The sequence below is a fragment of the Corvus kubaryi genome, unplaced genomic scaffold (assembly GCF_017639235.1).
Source record: "Corvus kubaryi isolate FWS band 111438036 unplaced genomic scaffold, C.kubaryi_AGA036_p1.0 66, whole genome shotgun sequence".
NCBI lineage: Eukaryota > Metazoa > Chordata > Aves > Passeriformes > Corvidae > Corvus > Corvus kubaryi.
The window spans coordinates 510,585-522,774 of record NW_024582054.1 but is presented as its reverse complement, the minus strand read 5'-3'; the positions used below and the strand labels follow the sequence as shown (position 1 = coordinate 522,774).

General features: G+C 40.4%; 1 protein-coding gene across 3 annotated transcripts in view; it reads left to right on the top strand.

Annotated features, from left to right (window-relative positions):
* The first annotated feature begins 1,482 nt into the window (after nucleotides 1–1,482).
* LOC121674199 (cytosolic phospholipase A2 epsilon-like) overlaps nucleotides 1,483–12,190 on the top strand; it is a 35,494-nt gene continuing 24,786 nt past the window's right edge. The window contains exons 1-2 of one of the 3 annotated variants that reach the window (XM_042048340.1): nucleotides 1,483–1,648; nucleotides 3,434–3,506. In XM_042048340.1, coding sequence (XP_041904274.1) covers nucleotides 1,622–1,648; nucleotides 3,434–3,506 — 100 coding nt within the window. In that variant the 5' untranslated portion in view covers nucleotides 1,483–1,621. The remainder of the gene's footprint in view (nucleotides 1,649–3,433; nucleotides 3,507–12,190) is intronic. The other 2 variants (XM_042048339.1, XM_042048341.1) reach the window with 2 other exon arrangements.

The window sequence follows — 12,190 nt, the reverse complement described above, 5'->3', positions numbered from 1 at the left end:
CTGGCTGGTGTTACACCACCACAGGGTGGCCCAGTCATTCCCTACCTCCGCTGAACACTGCTGGGTTAGGTCTGCATGGCCAGGTTTTGGTAGCAGAGGTCTACAAGGGTGGCCTGTGTGAGAAGCTGCCAGAAGCTTCCCCCAACTCCAACAGCATCAATGCCAGCTGCCTCCAAGAACGACCCACCTCTGGCCAAGGCTGAGCCCATCAGAGACAGTCGTAGTGCCTCTGGGATAATGTATTTAAAAATAGGAAAGAAACCTCTGCAACACCAATTGCAGCGGGAGAGAGGAGAACATGTGAGAAATAGGCCTGCAGATACGAAGGTCAGTGAAGGAGGAGGAGGAGGAAGTGCTCCCGACTTTGGAGCTGAGATTCCCCTGATGCCTGTGCTAAACAATTGTTAAATAACTATTTAACTGGCTGTTAAATGACTATAGTGAGGCAGGCTGTCCCCCTCAGCCCATGTTGGCCCATGGTGGAGCAGATATTCACCTGCAATCCCTGGAGAACCCCATGTGGAGCAAGTGGATGCCTGAAGGAGGCTGTGATGCTGTGGGAAGCCTGTGTTGAAGCGGGTCCTGGCAGGGCCTGTGGAGAGAGGAGGCCACACTGGAGCAGGTTTGCTGGCAGGGACCCATGTGGGAAGGGTGTGTTTCTGAAGGACTGCACCCTAATGGAAAGGACCCACACCGAAGCAGTTTGTGAAGAACTGCAGCCTGTAGGAAGGACTCAGGTTGGAGAAGTTCATGGAGGACTTTCTGAGTAACCTTCTTAATCTGATCCAGAGTTGTGGTATTAAACTCAGCAGTTTCTGTTGTTAGCACCATCTCACTGTTCAAAAGATGAAGATTTAGCTGTAACTGAAAGGTTATTGCTGCATGATTTTCTGCCAGAAATTTGAAGACTTTGCTGTCATTTTTATATCATAATTGGATGGCACTGCATTATGCTTAAAATATCAAGATGTTAACATTTAGAGATGAATCAATATGTGCCTTAATTAGCAGAACTTGTGGGTTTGTCTTGGTTTCCTTAGAAGTTTTGTGGAAGGCTTCTGAAAGCAGGAAAATGTATATCCCTCTGACAAATACACAAATTAAATTTTAGAAACATCTGTCAGTAACCAACTCCAGCCCCCTCTGTCTCCAAGAAAAGGAGAATAAATACAATTTTGTTTAAGAAAAGGCCTTTTAAAGTTATTTCATTCACAATACTTTTGTTTTCTGATTGGAGTGCTGTGTGCCTACATGTAGCTACTATTATCTTCTCTGGTTTGTTCCTTGCTAAGGCTGCTAGAACACAGATATCCATGCATAAGTGCTATGTGTTATCACTCCCTTATCTTGAATTGCTGATGACTCTTGGCACCTTGGTTTGTACAGCCTTTCCCAAATATACACCTCTGGTATTTAGCTATCAAACCAACTCTGCAAACTCCCTCCCCTCCTCTCTTCATACTTTCGCTTTCATGCAATGAGGAAGGTGGGGCTGGGATCAAACACTTGCTCCTCAGCAGGTGCCTCCTTAAATTTTGCAGAGGTAGTTTGTGAATCACAGCTGTTGCCTCTAACAGTGAAGTGACAATTCATCTCTGAATTGTATGCAGCTGGGAGCAGCATGGGCTCATACTGGAGTGCTGGTCAGGTAGGGGTGTGAAAGCTCAAGGAGCTAGAGATGGCCTGGGGTGGATTTGTGGCTGAGATTCTGGTTGGGAGAAGAGGGTTTGTGAGCTTTTATTTCTGATTTCATTTATGTATTTACTTATTTATGTAAGGATGACTTTACTGGTATTAATTGCCTTGGGGCACTAGTGGTAGTGAAGGCACTCTTGGTAGTGAAGTGCAGCCATAGGGGGTGATTCAGAGAGAGGCTGGGAAACATTCTGAAGTGCCTAACAGGAGCTTTCTGTGAATTCGGGCTGAATCTGTGGTTTGAATCAAGCGTTAGGTAAGCTATGCTCTTACACAGTGCAGCATATGCCAGCTATGACTATAAACACATGTGGTGCCCAGGTAGATGTGCTAGCAGACACCTGCTAGTGATGTACACAGGAAAGTCACTGCCTAAAAACGTGATTAACAGTGATTGTCCTAGTTCTATATTTGTGCATGACTGAGATTTGTTTTGTGCATCAATCTGTCTGGGAAGTTGGCTTTTTTCATGTGTGTTTTTGTTTGTTTGTTTGTTGTTTTTTTGTTCTGTGGAACATAAGTGGGAGGGAAAGCCCTGAAACTGTCTCCTGGGTTCCAGGGAATGTAAATACTCTGTCTTCTTCTCAGTTCTGAAATTAATCTTCAGTTTGCTATGAGCGAGCTATTTGATTATTTTGTGCCCTGCTTCCCTGGTTATAAAATGGAGATTATAGAGCTTCTCTCCGTAACATGGATGTGTGTTAACAAAAATGTGCATCGATGCTTGCAGATCTCAAATGGGACATCCCAATGGCTTAAGAAATAACACACGGGAATGTCTAACCAATCTGGTCAAAGAAACACTAAGGATCTACAAGTTCATGCTTCTGAACAGAACCTGGCAATGGTTTTTGTGTGGAAAGTATGCATACAAAACAAGGAAAGAGACTGTCCGCTCTTCCCTTTGCCCTTAACCACTGAAACAGCATCAAGAGTAAAAGCAGAGGTTTCTTAGAGATTGGGGGGGTGAGGGGAGGGACAGGAGACTTTTTCCACCCAGAACCTAAGCCCAGACAGAAGACATAAAAACACATCCTTCTGTTTTGGAGTTAGACATAAAAAACAGACCAAGGTCAGCTTATCATAATTCCAGAATGATAGGAGAGTTGGTAACTTCTCACCTCAATACATTTCTAACTGGAAAAAGGAGTGATGTAACTTCCTTAAGGAATTTGATGGAGTCATTTTGCTAGCAGAGAATGGGAGAGGAAGTAGGTAATGCTTCCAGTGAAGCAATAGCTAAAGTTTTAGGTAGTAAAAGAATTAATAATAGTTTTGAGTAAGGTCTGTTATTTGTCTTTCCTTCTGCACTTGATATTTCAGCTAATGATCCTTTTGCAAATACCCAGCATCTGGTTTGGGTGAGGAAATTTTGTTAACCTCTCTTCCAAAGCTGTTTTCTTGCATCTGCTTTCTTTCATGTTCTGCTGCATTGTGCTGATGGTGCCTCACTCACCAATCAGTGCCACAAAAAAATTATTTCTTCTGTCAATGACATATATACACAGCAGAATATTCCCTCAAGCTATTTTCATTTTTTTAAATCTACGTAGACATGATTTTAACTTCCAAAGCAGTACAAGCAGTTCATCTTCCAATTTTGCTGCACGGCTTTGAAAATTGCAACAGGAATTTGTGCATATTTTATAAAGTATAAAACATGCACATAAAGTATGTTTTACGAAGCATAAACAATTTTACATTAATGCAGATAATAAACTTTGTAATTTTTCTGCAGAGTGACGAATGCCCTTGCTGTTCATTCTTTGTGAAAATCATAAGAATGAAAAATCTGAGGAAGGCAGATCTGTGTGAGTATTGCAATCTTTCTTTGCACTCGCTAGTAGTTCAATTCTGAATGCAGAGAACATGTGCTTGCTACCAGCACTGTAACTGGTATCTGTGTATGAAGTGACACCTTGGTTTCAAATATTGATGTAAATTTGAATTTGGACTATGCTTAGAATACAGTTTAACATAAACAATACCTTTTGGTTTATAGCATGTTCCTATTGTTAGTGGAAACATCAAAGGTCTACTGTGGTGTACTGTAAAGTACCTTAACTGCTTACAAGGTTCAGAGCCAGCTTTGATGAACAAATTCAGGTGTTAATTCTCAGTTTCTGTTTTTGAATTTCTTTTTGCTTTAAAGAAAAGATAGAAGGAACATTATATATCTTATTGTCAAACAACTTCTTTTTCTGTAACACAACTACATTTCACTGAAATGTATTCAAAGTAAACTTTTCAGGATAAACAAGTACCATTGAAACGTTTCTGAGGACTTGGTGGAACGGGTGAAAGTGGAAATGAAGAGAAAAAAATCTCAGCAGTTACTCAGGTAGGAGAAAGAAAGCTCAATATCTCAAATATCTGACTCAGAAAGAAAGAACAAGTCAGGAACAAAATGGAAAGGAAGTGAATATGAAACTGTATATCAAATAAGACCAAGTGAACACAGGAAGTATATTTGCCTCTATGGAGATTACTACTAAATTCTTGCTTTTCTGCCATTGTGTCAAGCATGGGATATTGCCTTTATTTGAAAACAGCGAATCTTCAGAGAAAAGCGAAAGGATGTTTCAATTCCCACTCTGTCATTTCTATCTCAGCTGAACTGTTTTCTGGCATAAATGTTACCAGCCCAAGGGAATTTCTAAGTTGCCCTGACAGGCAATAGCATCAAGACAACCACTTACAGAGCTGATAACCAAACGTGTGCCTCTGGCCTTAAAATTAGAAATGTTTCTCTCTTTCTCAGCATTTTATAATGGTTGGAAATTATGATCTTTACGTTCTTAAGGACAATAGAACTTCCAGAAATCCATAGCTACTTAGCTGTTTATCTTTTATTAGTCTTTATCCTGTATCTTCATTTTGAGCAGATGATTGATTACCTGACTTCAGGTTTGAAGCTGTAACATGAGATTTGCTTCCAATGCCAGGTGTGGAGGAAGGTCTTTGCTAGCAAGAGCCAGAAGAAGCAGTGCTAGGTGACAAGGGTGAGAGAGGAGCTGCTTCTTCCATTCCCCATTCCGATTGCCTTTCTTTATTGTGTGGTACGGAGCACCACATTTTATTTTCCCTCTGAGAATCAGGACCAAGTTACCAGTGTCACAGCAGAGAGTCAGTGAGTTTTTATCTCCCCTGTACCCATACGCTCTCTCAGAGCAAATAATTTTGCTGGTGGAGCCATGCCACATGGTGTGATACACAGCACAAGAAATGGGACTGTGTTAAAAAGCATTACATTGAATGAAAAAAACAGTGTGAGAGTATAGTACAGTTTTTATGTAGCTCACATTTATTTGTTTTGATTACTATTTCCATATGATTTAAAATTGTTAAGAGAGACAGAGACGAGGACAGAGAGTTGAAAGTTGGCACAGAAATAATTCCAGCTGTAAAGAGCAATTGGTGCTCTGTTGGAGTCAAATCTATTTTTGGAAGACTGCCTGTCAAGCATGAGTACACTTTGCTTTCCTTCAGCTGTGGCATTGCACACATAATGAGCCCTCTTTGTGCAGAGGGACCATGACCTGCAGTGTCCATGTCTCCCGACATCTTGCACGTCATATAACATAGGACTTATTTTTTTATTATAGGTTAGCTGTGGCAGTCACCTGTAATCATCATCTCTTGACCTTTCCCTTTGTATCAGACAAAAGGTTGTGTCTCTACATGGTGTAAGTGTAATAACAAGAATTAGGGTACTAATATATGTTTAAGTCTGTTAGGAATAAGGCTTACTCATGAACCAGAAGGAATTGCTCATTCATTATGTAGGTTATCAGGTAACTATAATCTGAGTAGTACATATCATGAAGACATAGCTGTTGCAATTTCTAAGCATCTTTGAGTTTGGCTAAATTTTCCTTGTGAAAATTTAAAAGAATAGTGATACCAGACCAGATCAAAATCTCATTTGGATTGAGACTATGTCTGCAGAACTGACATATAATAAATACTTTGGGGTACAACAAATAGTGAACCATGCTTTTCCCTGCCCCATTCTCCCAAGAGCTCTGTGGTTCTTGACGTCTGTAGCTTAGAGATCTGGCTTCTGAGTCAGCAGTAGTGTTTGCATATAATTGTTATATCCCAAATTATTGACTTCTGGAGGCCATTAGGGGATCTTATTTTGATACTTGTCATCTCACTTTGCTCTGGACAGGAACCCAGATATTCTTTTTCAGTGTCACAAGGAAACACCATTCCGAGTTTCAGGATGTTATTCTTTGGGGAGGTCTGTGTGATTATATTGCTGCCTAAATAGTTACAGGCATTTCTTTTTGCTCTTTGCCTTGCATGGGCAGCAGAAAAGCCTGCATGAGAAAACTTGGTCCTTTTCTGGCTGGTATGAAAAGGCCTTTTTTGCATATTAGATATATCAGCTCTTGCAGCAAGACAACCTCCCCCTTGTATTTATTTCAAGAATTGCAGAATGCTAATCATTATATGATTGCCTCTATCTCTGGCTTTAAAACTGAGTGACAGCTTTGTGGCTGTCACAAATCTTAAAAAATGCAGCATTTCTGCAAAATCTGCCTGGAGGATGCGATTTCTTTGCAACTGTCCAACAGGGTTTGCTTGGGGCACCAGCAAAATGGGGAGACAGTGATAGCATCACGAGCAAAAGTCACAAGCTGAGGTTCCTGGGCTCTCCATGTTTTTGTTTTCCAAAGGCTTGTCCACCAGACAAGATCACTGGAAGAGGGCATCGTTTTTATCTTCATGTCACACAATTATTTCATAGAAGCCAACTTTATGCAGGGCTCTGCATTTCCACCATTTAACCATGGCACAGTTACTTTCTGGAGAGACTTCTCTGCTGCCGAAGTACCACTGCATTTCACCCCATGTGCTGTTTATAACAAGAGCTAGGGTGTTGTGTAGATTCCCTAGAGCAGATCTTGTTTACAGCGTGGCTGCCCAGACCTGCTTTGTTGTGCACAGTCCCATTGGAGCACACCTGGCACTCACTGATCCCAGAGGCTGCCACTGCAGTCACAGCAGGCCATGGGCTGGCACAGCTGGCAAATCTGGTTTTACATGCCGCTTTTCCCAGTGGCTAGGTTCACTGATCTTCCAGGAGATAAAATATCTTCTACACTGCAAATTGACATCTATGGAACAGAAACCTGTTTGCTTCATGGGCTACAATTAAAATATAAACTTTTGTACACATGTGTATTTAACACAAATACTCCATTCAGGAAACAAAAAATGTCTTTAAAATTAGTGACTTGTCCTACATGGTATTTAGAAAAGTCCAAGGCTACAAAAAGGTTTTTTGTTTCTTTAGTATTGAAAACTAATCTCAGTTAGCATTCTCATTAGATAAAGCTTTAGGCTTCTCTTTAGCTATAGTACTAAATCTGGGCCTGGTTAAATCTGAGCATGTTGCTATGTAATTTCATAGCAAGCTCACAATGCTGCACTGCCTATTGATTTTAAAATTTTGAAGGCAGTAGTACCAATGTTTTTCCTTATAGCACCTAAATCCTGCGTAGCACCATCAAAATAACAAAACCCCTTTCAATGCCATGTTCTCCAAAGGAAACTGTTGTGTGTGGAAAGTACTGATTGAAGACATGATCACAGCATGCTGTGTATACTTCCTTTTACTTTACCTCTGACTGTAGCACTGGTGTGAGGGGGTAGCAACAGTCTGTGCAAAGAGGGCAGTCAGGCACCATGGGCAGTGCCAACAGGCAGCTGCCTGGGCTGGCCAGTGCTAATGGAACATTCGCTTTGGGGTGAAATTGTTTCCCATGGTCATTGATGTTTGCAATGGTTAAGAGTAATCTTGGGACGTGGTCCTTTCAAAAAGAGCGCTGGTGTCTTTTCAGGGCACATCATTTAGGTTCCTGATACCACTACCTGCTCAGACAGGCTGCTTCTGCATTAATGGAGAGAAATCCTAAAAGAGACCAAGACAAATGCTTGGCAAGAAGAATCTGCCCAAGGACGGAGAAGTCATTATGTGGATAAATGCCTGCCCAAGGACTGAGAAGTCATTATGTGGATAAATGCCAACGTGCAACAATCCTGTAAACAGGGATTTCCTAACTGGTTAAGAAACTGAAACAGGTATAAAAGCAGCCAGTAATCACAAGAAGATCCTCCCTGTGATGTCATATCCCGGAGTAGGGCTTTTCTTACTGTAATTGTAAGCAGATTAGATCAGTTTCAAGAAGTAATTGCATAACTACTGAGGTACCTGTTGAAATGGAGGCCTGGTCCTGACTGATGTTTATAATAAAGTCACAACCACAGTTAATAATAGGAGTAACAAATGAATGGATAATCTCAGTGAATATTATGTGAATCAGTTTCATAGCTGCATTTCTTAACAACCTCTGTTTCTTTCTATTCAATCTTCTTTTTGGTTTCATCCACTCATGCTAACGAAGTCTGCTCATGCTCTTCCTCAGTTTATTGTGACCAAACACATACATAAACCTAGTTTCCCTCAGGTTACCTGTTTTGTATTCTCTAGTCTACAAGATTAATTACATTTTTTTTCCCTTTCTCAAGTCTTTGATAGCCATGATGGAGTGTAGTGTATATTGTATTGTATACAATTTTACTGTGTTGTATTCATGGTAAATAGTGTGGAGACAAAAAGCTTCCTCTGTGCCTTGATAGCAGCATAAGCTGCCACTAAAAAGGACAATGCTGTTTATAATCAAGGAGATCCTTACTTGCTCTGCACATTCCCTTACAGCCGTGGAAATAATTGCATCTCTTCTGTTAGATATCAGTGGGTTGTATGTAGGTGTACATGCATCATCTTGCAGCCATGCTGGCTTCTGCGTGCTTCTGTGTGCAACAACTGAAAGTTGTTCTGGTGGTCAAAGGTATTGTGTATGATGCTCCTCCCTGGCTTCCTTTAGATTCTTGCTGTAATCTTGAAGAGTTTCTCAAAACCATAGCTCCTCATTTCCAAAGCCAGGGCTTCAGCAAGGACACTAGAAGCCTCACATAGGCATTAGGAGGTTGAACTGGTTGCTGACTGAGATACTGGTGAAAGTAAAGAACCGTAGGTAAATGGTAGGCTCATCTCTGCCTCAAAAGCAAAGGTGAGAGCAGCTACTGTGCTCTAATACCGTACCAGTGCAGGTGGCATTGCAGCTCTTGTCCTTCACTGAACAGGTATGAACTTAAAGACTGCTGTGATGGTGCTACGTGTTCCTAGTTGACTTCATTATCCTCTTGTTTAGTGGGGGCTTCTAGTTAACAACTGGTTGAAACAGCTTTCAAAATATTTATAATATTTTAAAATGTCAAAACCTGTTTTAAAACAGGTTTGAAAAGGGTGGAGGCAATGGAAATGAACAAGGGAAAAGCTTGGGTGGAGAAGAGAGGCTGGAATGAGTAGGTGGTGATGCCAGCAATGTAGAACCACATGGTGCTTTGAGAGGACACAGATCCACATGGTGATTCAAGATCCTTCATTCCTCCTCTGCCATTTGGCTTGCAGAGTTAAAAGGCAGTGGCAGACTCTGCTGAGGAAATACCTTTCTAGCTTGGACTCAGAAAACAGATACTTACGAAGAAGCATGTTCTTTGATTCCTGAATAGGATTTCTATGTTTGCACATTTCCTTGGGCTGAACTGTGTAATGACTTCTCACCATTTAAACAAGTGAGCTGAGCATTGCCTTTTCTCATGCTTATACTCTGCCACATCTTCTTTAAAGTTATTGTACATTGGAATATTTGATCATCCTTGATAAGGACCATATTTTACTCTATATCCTGCTTACTGCTGCACAATTTTGTGTTGAGTTTAAGACAGAAGTATACTTTGCTGGACACTAAACCTGAACCACAAATTAAATATCAATAGATCTGTGTTGACAGTACTATTAGTTGCCATTTGGACATCCAAAGAATTCATAAATAACATGAAGATTGGTAACAAAAGTTTACTCATTACAGGAATTGCTTCAGGATTTTTTGAGGTATTTGTTTGATGGTTTAGGAATGGTACTTCCCAATTTAATGCTCCCACTAATACTCTCCCAACAACTTGCTTCTCCCCTGGGCAGGCTGGAGAGGAGAATTGAAGGCACAAAAGGTAAAGATTACGGGTTGAGATAAGAACAATTTACTGGAAACAGCAGAGAGATAAGAAAGGGAGCAGTAAGAGCAATAATATTAATGAAGAGACTCCCTTTGCCCCTCTCCCAGCAATAACCTCTGGGTCCTGACCATGCTGCTCTTGGCTACTGCAAAAATTAACCCTGTTCTGGCTGGAATCAGGACAGGGGGCGAAGGTACAACTTCTCATGATTGGTATTTTATTGTGAAAAATACATTTAAATACCTTTAGATACATTGAATCCCAATAGATTTTCTTACACACCTCAGTGCCTGTTCTGGTTTCATCAAAACAGCAGTATCTGCTTTTCATCCAGTTATGCATTATGCAGTGTGACTGATATCTGTCACTAGTGATTCATTCTTTCTCTGCCCTCTGAGCAGAAACATGTTTTATTTTATGCATCTGTCTCTCTTAGCATCCTTACCAATGGATGTAGACGAATGCTGCTGAGGTGATTGGTATGATAAAAGCACAATGCAATATGGCCTTCTGTGTACTTTGGTCACTGTGGAGGTTTTGAAGACCTGGAGTAGTGCCAGGGAAAGCCTTGCCCACAGGCAAGGTTCTCAGAGCTTGAGGACCTTTATCAGTGATGGTCTCTGGAGCTTTGGGCAACCTTTTTTGTAAACCAAGGACACTGATTATGTTGTAGATAAGGACCAAGAACCCAGATGGGATTTGCTATTATGTGGGAAGTCAATGCAAAGTAGAGAGGCTACATTTGGCATGGCTGTGATAGCTTGCACTGCTGAGAAGATACAGGAGAGTGTCCACATGGGACTGTGGCTCCTCTCTTGGGCACTTTCTCTGACTGTACTCTCAGCAGGAGACAATAAAGTAGTGCTGCAGTAGTAGCCAGTGAAAGTTGAAAGTAAGGTTCACTCAAAAGTTTTGGTGCTTTTGTTTGCATCATATTCTGCTAAAAAATTGACCGTATTTCTGAATATCTTCCTGAAAAAGGCATCCATCTTTTCTTACTTGTTCAGGACCAATCTTGACTATGTTTTTTTAGGAGTTCCCTTTCAGTTCAAGAATGAAAATTAGACAAAAGAAGTCGAGGTATGAATGTTTCTTGTTACTCAAATATATCTATTCTTAATGCTTTCATTCATTCTTACTCACTGTAGACTGTAGGCTTCTAGACCAGTTGTGAGTCCTGAAGGACTCCAGCCAGAATATAAGATCATTTAATTTCACTGTAAAAATAGGATTAGTTGTGATTAAAAAAAACCCAACCAAACAACAAAACAACAGTTTGGAGGCTGTGTGTTTTTCTGTGGCTTACTTTGATGTGAAAGAAACGGATGGTGACATCTTCGTAGAAAAGATGTGTAAAATGTGGAGACTTGGCTGTCAAAAGCAAAGTGCACATTGACAATTGCAACTAAATCATAGCATTTATGTCAGGATGACCCACTGCTGCAATGGAAGCTTTTAATCCAGGCTGAATGGATTATTTTCTTATCAAGTAAACCAAAATAACCAAATTTTAATTTTCTCCCCTGTGTTATGCCCGGTAGGTCCAAAATTTAATTCACAAAATGGTGACTGACATTTACGGACTCTGGGCAGAATTCTCAGGCACACAAGGACCTATTTACATGGTGGTGTAAACACTCCTGCTTCCTGTGAGTTGTTTCAGTCTGTTATGGCATTTTTCTCACCAAACTAATCTATCAGCATCAGTGTCTTTACCTTCATATTTATTACTGCAAACCATCCTGAGAGAAATGAGGTGGCATATTGCATCCTATTTTTGTTACTTAGTTATAATCATGTGCCTTATTATTTTCATGCTGTTTCCTTAGGCATAGCTCCTCCATCTTCACCATAGAAAAAAAGAACATCTCAAAGTATCTATTTTTATTTATGTGCACAGTAAGCTCCTACAGACCATCAAAGCTAGCTTCTTCCTGTAAATGAGATTTTGGGATATTTTAAACCTCCCTCATCATATTTGTAAATATTTTCTGGTTCTCAGAGAGATCAAACACAGCAAAAGGAGAATACCTCGTGCTAGTCAGCCAACCTTGTCCTCACCATTATATTGAGCTACAGCTTTTTGGTAACTTCTATTCAGCACCAAATTTTACTTGAAAAAAAAATATCTGGAAGAAATGTCCCTGCAATAAAGGTTATTCATTCAGTAGCAAAGTTTTTGTTTCAAAACTGAGTCTCAATAGATAAGTTCAAATCAGAATTCCTTCTGCAGTGCACTGTCAGTGCTGCAGCTTAGTGTCAGTTCCTGCATAAGATTACATCTCCCATGATGTTTTTCAGAAAAACCCTGGAAGACAGTAAAAGTACCATAAGTGCCTGTTTTTATTAAGCAAGTCAGAGGCATTTCTGAGTCAAAATAATGATACTTAAGGAAAAAAAGCTT